Source organism: Platalea leucorodia (genome assembly GCF_965183815.1).
Source record: "Platalea leucorodia genome assembly, chromosome: Z".
Taxonomy (NCBI): domain Eukaryota; kingdom Metazoa; phylum Chordata; class Aves; order Pelecaniformes; family Threskiornithidae; genus Platalea; species Platalea leucorodia.
In genome coordinates this window covers 68,846,621-68,854,277 of record NC_138858.1, presented here as the reverse complement: position 1 = coordinate 68,854,277, position 7,657 = coordinate 68,846,621, and the positions used below count along the sequence as shown (strand labels likewise).

The 7,657-nt window shown below is 43.5% G+C and overlaps 1 protein-coding gene across 1 annotated transcript in view; it reads left to right on the top strand.

Annotated features, from left to right (window-relative positions):
• Window positions 1-245: 245 nt before the first annotated feature.
• The window catches only part of PRR16 (proline rich 16), a gene marked incomplete at both ends in the record, with an annotated part of 111,470 nt that continues 104,058 nt past the window's right edge, over window positions 246-7,657 (top strand). The window contains one exon of the mRNA XM_082337118.1: window positions 246-407. Within this exon, the coding sequence (XP_082193244.1) occupies window positions 246-407 (162 nt within the window). The remainder of the gene's footprint in view (window positions 408-7,657) is intronic.

Sequence of the window (7,657 nt, the reverse complement as noted above, 5' to 3'; positions counted from 1 at the left end):
CGCGGCGGGCTGCAGCCGGGCCCCCGCGCCGCTCCCGGGAGCCGATGGCAGCTGCACAGCGCGGCCGCCCGGCGGAGCGCGGCGCGGCTCGGCGCCCCCGGCGCGGGATGCGCGGGCGGGGAGGCGGCGGCGGCGGCAGCGGCTGCGGCAGCTCCGGGAGCCGGAGGGACGGGGCCGGGCGGCCGGCGGCCGCCGCGCTCGCCTGACCTGCGTGCCCCCCTGGCCGCGCCGGGCTGCCCCGAAGGATGTCCGCCCAGTCCAAGGGGACCGCATCCTCCTCCTCGTCGCCGTCTGAGGGGCCGCCGGCAGCCTCCAAAGCTAAGGTGAAGGAGCAGATCAAGATCATCGTGGAGGATTTGGAATTAGTCCTGGGGGACCTGAAAGACGTGGCCAAGGAACTTAAGGAGGTGAGAAGCGGAGGGCTGCGCGGGCGCACCCCCAGTCTGCCCCGCGGCGGGGCGAGCATCCCTCGCCCGGGGGCCCTGCTCCCCCCGGGGCTCCGCTGCCGCCCCCAGGCTCCTTCCACCACTTCTTCACCGCAGATCGAGCAACTGGTGTCCGCGCTGGGCACGGAACGGCCCCCCGCTGTGCTCCGGGGCGGGCGGCTGTGCCTTGCCGCAGCGCCCGGCGGTCCGGAACAGTACGGGGCGGCGCGGCTGGAGCCCCGTGTCCCGGGTGCAGTGGGCCCACGGCGCCCGTCGTGCTTCCCGCGGCTGCGAGGCGGCTCTTCCCTGGGACTTCCCGCCTCGGTGCACCCCTTCGAGCTTTTATTCCAGGGAGGCCGGGAATGCCTCTCCTGCGGGGTCCCCGCTGGGCGAGGAGGGTGTTTGAGGGAGCTGCGGGACCCGCAGCCCTGCGCGGGCCGGCATCCCGACGATGGGAGAGGCGTCAGGAGCGGCTCCACTCCCGCTCCAGCGGGTTTAACTTTTCGGCTGCACGGTGCAGCCCCATGGCAGCAGCCTAGCTCGGATCTGCGGGCCGGTGAGGGCTGAGGGGTCCCGGACCCCCCGCACCCGCCGCCCTGGGCGAAGGGTCCCTGCCCAGCTCGGCAGTACCGGCGCGGCAAAGTCTGCCTCTGCAGGCTGCTTCACCGGGAGCTGAGCGCCCTGTTTATCTTGCCTATCTGGCAAGATTGCCTTTGCAATCCTCCTTTTGCCTGTGGCAAGTGTCATCTCCCCTAGGTTAATCTGCAAGTGGAGTGCGATTACCGCGGGCATGTTCATAAGCAGGGAAATGCTGTAGCTGAAGGAAGATGATTTGGCTGTCCTTTTGGAGATTTCCACGTTATCTTGATTTTGCTACACAACTGGTCGACAGATGGTTGGATTATGCACCGAAATTCAAGTCCAGAATCTCTGTGCATTGCTTTATAATCATGTATTTGACATTTATAACAGGCTGTGTTTTTTTGCTCTCAAATATTAGTTTTCTATTTTAACAACATTGTCAACAAGTTTCATTCAACAGACTTTTGCCATCTGAGGCAGTCTGAAATTCACCCAGTGCTTTGTATAATGTTGAAAGATGTATAAACACACAGCTCACTAATCACAGCTGTTAGACTTCTCACCCACAATTCCAGATTTCTCTTTCTTTTTTGAAAATATAATTTCGCTTTTACTTAATGTGCTGCTGTCTGTGCTTTGTAATTTTTTGAGGTATTCTGAAGTGGAAATAAACACTGTTTGTGGGGCAGTTCTTAAATCATTTTAAAGACTGATAGAGCAAACTGGCTTCTGTTGCTGCAGAAGGACCTGGAGAGGATGTACTGTGATCTGTCCCATGAATGTAAATCATTCTCTGCATATAATCAGTCCTAGCTTTCTGCTAGTGAGCAAACAAGATCACTGTAGGTGGAGGTCGTATGTCATCATTTACTGTGGCATGTTTTATCTAAGCAAACTTGTCTGTTCTGGTTGACTGCATCTGTGAAAGGGAACTGGATTTAACTCTGCTTGGTGGAGAAATGGCTTGTGTGGAACTCCTTTTCCCAAGTAGAGTGAAATGTAAAAGGGAAGTTGTAGAGAAATGGTGCTGTAACTCTCTTAGGTACTATGTACCTGTTGAAGGGTGGAAGTATTGCCAAGAGCATCTATTTTGAGAAAATATAAGTATTTTTATAAAAAGGGTAGTTAAACCTTGTTTGTAACCACACATGAGTTTTTGGATAATGCTTTTCTCTAAATATGTCTTATAAAGATGATAGATGCGATAGTCTGACAAACAAGGGTTGCATATGCAATTATCTGCTTGCTTGCAATATTATCATTATGAGTATAAATACACTTTGTATGACATTAATTTTGAAAAGTCCACAGAAGTTTGCCATCTGAGTACCTCCAGCTGTCTGCCTTGTGTACTATGGACTAAATCTGTACGAGATTGTACAGATGCATCTTGATGCATCTGCACTGTATACCTTTTTATGTGAAAGTGAGCTAATTGATGATATTATAAGCTAATAATCAGTCTCCTTCATAGATTGTTTGTAGATGTTAGAAGGCATTGACAGATCTTTCCTTAAAGCTTATAGGAACTTGGTCTATAGTCAGTTTTGGAGTATTGTACACAGAAGTATAACTGTGCTTCATTTGTGGTTCCTTGCTGTAGGACCAGGCAAAGTGATAAACTAAAGGATGTTAAGTTTGCACTTTCCATTTTTACTACAAATTGTGTTCTTCTGCAAATGTTTTGGCTACCATTTTTTTTTTCACTGGGTGTTTGCTGGAGTCCAACTGTTGTGCTAGAAACCTTTCTGTTCATTCTTTTTTTTTTTTTTTTAATTAGGAATATAGTATTCTGAAAGTAGCCTTTCCTTCTTTTTATTACTGTTGTGTTAGAAAAGACTTCAATTCTGCTGTAGTGGTATGAGGGCTTTTTTTGTGCAGTTACAGTAATATTTAGTTGTGATATTGAAAATACGGCATTTTTTCCTATTTATGTCTACCTATTTTTTACCCTTAAATATAAATTATTGAATTATTTATTAGTTTATACCTAATGTAGCACTTTAGGTATTGGGGTAGACTGGATATCCTCTCCTAGCATCTTTCAGTCTTCTTTTGTAAGAGTTTATATTCAAAATACTGTCAAATTGAAAGATAGCTTCATTGCTTCAAAGTGAACTGTTCCATAACAGTAAGGAGTATGGCTGTACAAGACTTCTATGTCTTGTTACATTTAGCTTGTTATAGTTTACTTACATTAGTGTATTTGCATCTGCCTTTTGTTCCAAAGCTTTTTCTAATTGATGCTTTAGCATTTTTTGTTTTTAAAAGGGGGGAAGGAAGGAGTGGGGAGAGGACAGTGTTAAATCCAGATGCACAAACCATGAAGCTTATAAATTTTCTGTAAAAACACATGACTAAATCATGTGGATTAAAACAAGTACATGTTAGGAGTTACTGTGTCTCAGAAGTGGAACATCTGTCTCTTTCCCTCCCCTTATTTATTGGTCTGATTTGCTTAGGCTAAGATAACCACAAAAGACTAAGGATGGAGAGGGGGGGTGACTGGGAGACATGTTAGGGTGGAGTGGTGCTAAGTCCAGAGTCTGAGCTCATGTATGGCTAGGTCTCTCTAGGGTGCAGTTAACCAAGGAGAGACTTGGCCCCTTTTGTCTCCTTGCTAAAATGAAGCATAGGGTGGGTGCGTACCAACAGTGGCATGTGTTTTTGTGCTGGAAGAAATTAATGGATTTAAAATGGATTGAGTGGCTGTTATTTGATGAATATTCCAAAGAAAAATCAAAGGGGTGCCAGAAGATTGAGTAACACTGACTATTCCTTTAGTCCAGGCTATTTCAAAATTAGGTTGGTGAAGACTTAAACATTGATTCTCCTCCAGAGGACTGGATAAAAGACCTTTTTCTCTGGAGTCTGTCTAGAATGATGGTTATTATTAAGTTTTGCTTTGCAGATGATATTTATCTGTCTGGTACCTAAATAAGGAGGTGATGAACACTACTGGAAACCAGAAGCCATGTGCTAATTAAACTATTTTGAATGTAAAATGCATGATGTAGCCCTAATGCTCTGATGACTTCAGAAGGGATTGTAGGGGGTGTGCATGCACACCTGTGGACAGCAGGGCACAGAGATCTGTATCATCTTAATACTGATATTATAATTTTTAAGACTTCTCTGCTTTCACATATTACGGTAATGTTGCACATTTCTGTAGCCTTGCACTTGTTTACATTACAGAAATACTTAACTAAATCATTTGATAAATACTTTTTGTAGTAATAAGAATTCATCATGCAGAACAAATTCCTGGAAGTTATGTGAAACATTTGCATAGCTTTTAATTGGCTAAATATGCTTCAACCTTTTATCGAAAGGAAGCAGCTGTGTAGCTATTGACAATGTTTAGAATAATCCAAAATGGAGGTGCAGGAGAAACAGAAGCCCTCATAGGCATTGCATATGCATCAGTAAATTTCCAGTCTTTCTGAGTCTACCTCCTCTGCTTTAAATCCTCAAAAAATGTCTTGCTGACAGAACAAGTGAATAATCCTCCCTCATCTAACTGACGCATTTATTTTCCATAAAGATGTGATCTATGAAATCTGGGCATGACTTAACAAATGATATTTTCTAAGTGATGGTGGAACTAGCAGATGCCAATCCCCGTCCCCCCAAGCACCATGACAAAGTTTGTTATGGGGTACATGACCTGATTCCATAACCAGGCCAGTCATCGTTCTTTTAAGTGGAGGGTGGTCATATATTCTATGGTCTTCATTTCTGGATCAGGCCTGCAGGAGTGCATTACAATTTCAACACCAACGTTTTCCTTTCTGTTTTTCTTTTTGTGTTCAGCTAACGATCCAGATGGCAAGAAGGCACTTCAGGTTCTTGCCTATTAATCCAGAAACTAGGAAGCTGCAGTTTGTATCCACCAAGAGGATTACAGCAGCAACAATCAATCATGTATCAGTATCTCTGATGTGCAGGCAGCAATACAAGCACCAATACAAAAAATGTTTTGTGTTCATATTGGTGCATGAAGGCGAAGGGGGGAGGTGTTACAGCATAAGTATAAAATAGATTATATAGGAACCTAAGAGTAGGTAGAACAATAGCAAAACATGTTAATCCCTTCCTTCTTCTCCTGCTGATCCCTGCCTTGTCTCTGTTTTGGGTTCTCTCCAGATGTCAAGTACCTGCCGCTCCTTTTGCTAGGTAGTGGCAGTTGAAGGAAGACGTTTTTGAGCATACTTGTTCCTACCATTAGAAATCCAATAAATGCAGATGCCCTTCTTACCTATGGATTCTGGATGCTGGTCTTCTTAACAGTGTTGCTCTTGGAGTCTTGCTTCAGTGGATGCACTCTGTCTATGTAGATCTCGACAGTGAGATGTGAGAGGGACTGAAGCTTTCTTGTGATTTTTATTGCTGTAGTCCAGTTATGGTCCAGGTCAGGCACCAGGACCAAGGTGTTGTATGACTAGTGGCATTGCCCATTCCAAAACCTGCTAATTTGTTCCACAGCAGACTTTTTTCTGATTTCTTATTGCACTACTTAGTGATAAATGCAATCATGAACTGTACCTGGATGTTTATTATAAGTGCAGAGTATGAGTCATTATGTAAGAGAAGCACTGCACAGCAACTTTATTGTGATCTGCCCAGGGGTCCAAACAGGGCCATAAACAGTCATTGCAGGTAACTGAATCATAATTTTCCTTTCCTTTTATTTCTTGGGATCTATGAAACATTTGTACAGTTATGCACAACAAAAAAGTGCACATGTATTAAGATAAAATTCTTATGCTGGTAGTGTCAATAAAGCTAATAGAGCTAAAAGGTAACTGTGAACCTTAAAAAACCCCCATGTTTTAAGAACATTTTAAATGCTGATATATGACAAGGTAAGGTTGCTCCACATCTGATTTGCAACCAAAGCTACCAAAAGTTAGTAATTGTATTGTATAACACAATGAAAAGAATAACTAGTGTACATGTAGAGCATTGCTTGTTAATATCGAGAGGCTTGACAGAGGGAAGCACGCTGTCAATTTATGCTAGCTATTTTGTTTTTATAAACACTCATGTCAGCTACTTCATTCCTTTTATGCAATACTAAGCTCCCGATAGTAATGTGTATTGTGCAACCATGAGCTAAATAGAGCATATATAAATTCAGTTTTGAAGTAAAAACAGTACCACGGTGAAAATACGTATCTTTGTGCTAAAGTTTGAACTTCACACAGTCTGTGCACTACTGACTGTGATACAGAAAACAAAAGTAGTGAAGCACAAACTTCAGTCTGTTGCAGTCAGATTTTGCCATTGACTTAAGTAGGAAAAAAAGTAAGTTTAAAGGTGACAGAAGTTAGTTTTGGGCTGCTTCATTTTTATTAAAGCTTCAGAATTCAGAGGAATAATTTGCTGCCATGTGTATATGTGGATGTGTCATACAAAAACAATGATTTGGTTGAGCACCTTGATTGAAATTTTGCAGATTTTTGCCAGTTTCCTCTGGAAATGAAACAATGCTTCTGTTCCCATTACTCGCACTGGACGAAGTTCTGTAATAGCCTTACCACTTCCAGTCAAAAACTTCCAGCCAAATTGCTACTCGCAGTCGATCTGGACACAACTAATTAATACCCCTCTTGGGGGAGATGCAAGGGAGGTGCAAATGTTCTCCCTGAGTTTAAAGAGTACTTTCCCATAGTGCCTATTTCACAGTACCTTTATGAAGAGCATCACTATGCTCTTCTAGTTTTCATTTCTTTTAGAGCTGCAAAGTATTGGTGGCTCATAGTCTTCACTGTATATTATGCCTGTTCTTTGAAAGGCAGGTGAACTGAATGGTCAATGACCTCACAGGTAGCTCATGTATATCCTGCTCAGGTGTCCCCATTTTTTTTCTTTAGTAGAGGTTATTGCTGTGAGGCAGACAGAGTGAAGGGGTCTATTTTGCATAGGTACTGCTATCCTTGCTACATAACCTGTGGCTGGCATTCAGCCATGCAGGTTAACACTAGCTTAGTTACTTATACATAGCTAGGGCTTTGTTTCATTCTGCTAGTAGTCAGGCTTTTTGTTTTGGTTTGGTGTTTTGGTTGTTTTTTTGTTTGTGGTTTGTTTTTTTCTTTTAGTAGGTACAGTAAATAGCAGCTATTGTACATTGTTTTCTTAAGGTAAAGGTCTTGAGGTAGCATTTCACTCAAATGTCAATGTAGGGTGTATGTTATGTGTTTTACTGAATCTTTAATATGTTAGCCATGAATGTATGATAAGGGCTACTTATGCTTCCTTCTCTCACAGCTCATGTCCAGCTCTGTACATCATTGACTCTGGTCATTCTTGCTGCAGCTACCTGCAATGCTTCAAAATGCCCTTTCTTATTGTACTCAGGGGAAGAAGAAAAGCAGAGCCTGCTTTCACCATGGAAGGGCTGAGAAAATCCTCTAGCAGATATCTCACTACAGCTTCCCTGTGTCAGGTCGTGTGTGTGTTGAATGACTGGGGTGGGAGGGCTTGGTGGCTGAGCTGCTAGCATTCTGGTTTCATTTAAAATTACTGTACTACAACTGATGGGAGTAGTGAGGAGCAATTGCCTCCAAACAGGAGTAGTACTGTCATTTGTTGCTTTTGCAAAAATTTTACTGTGCCCATATGTCTTTAAAGGTTAACAAACTCAT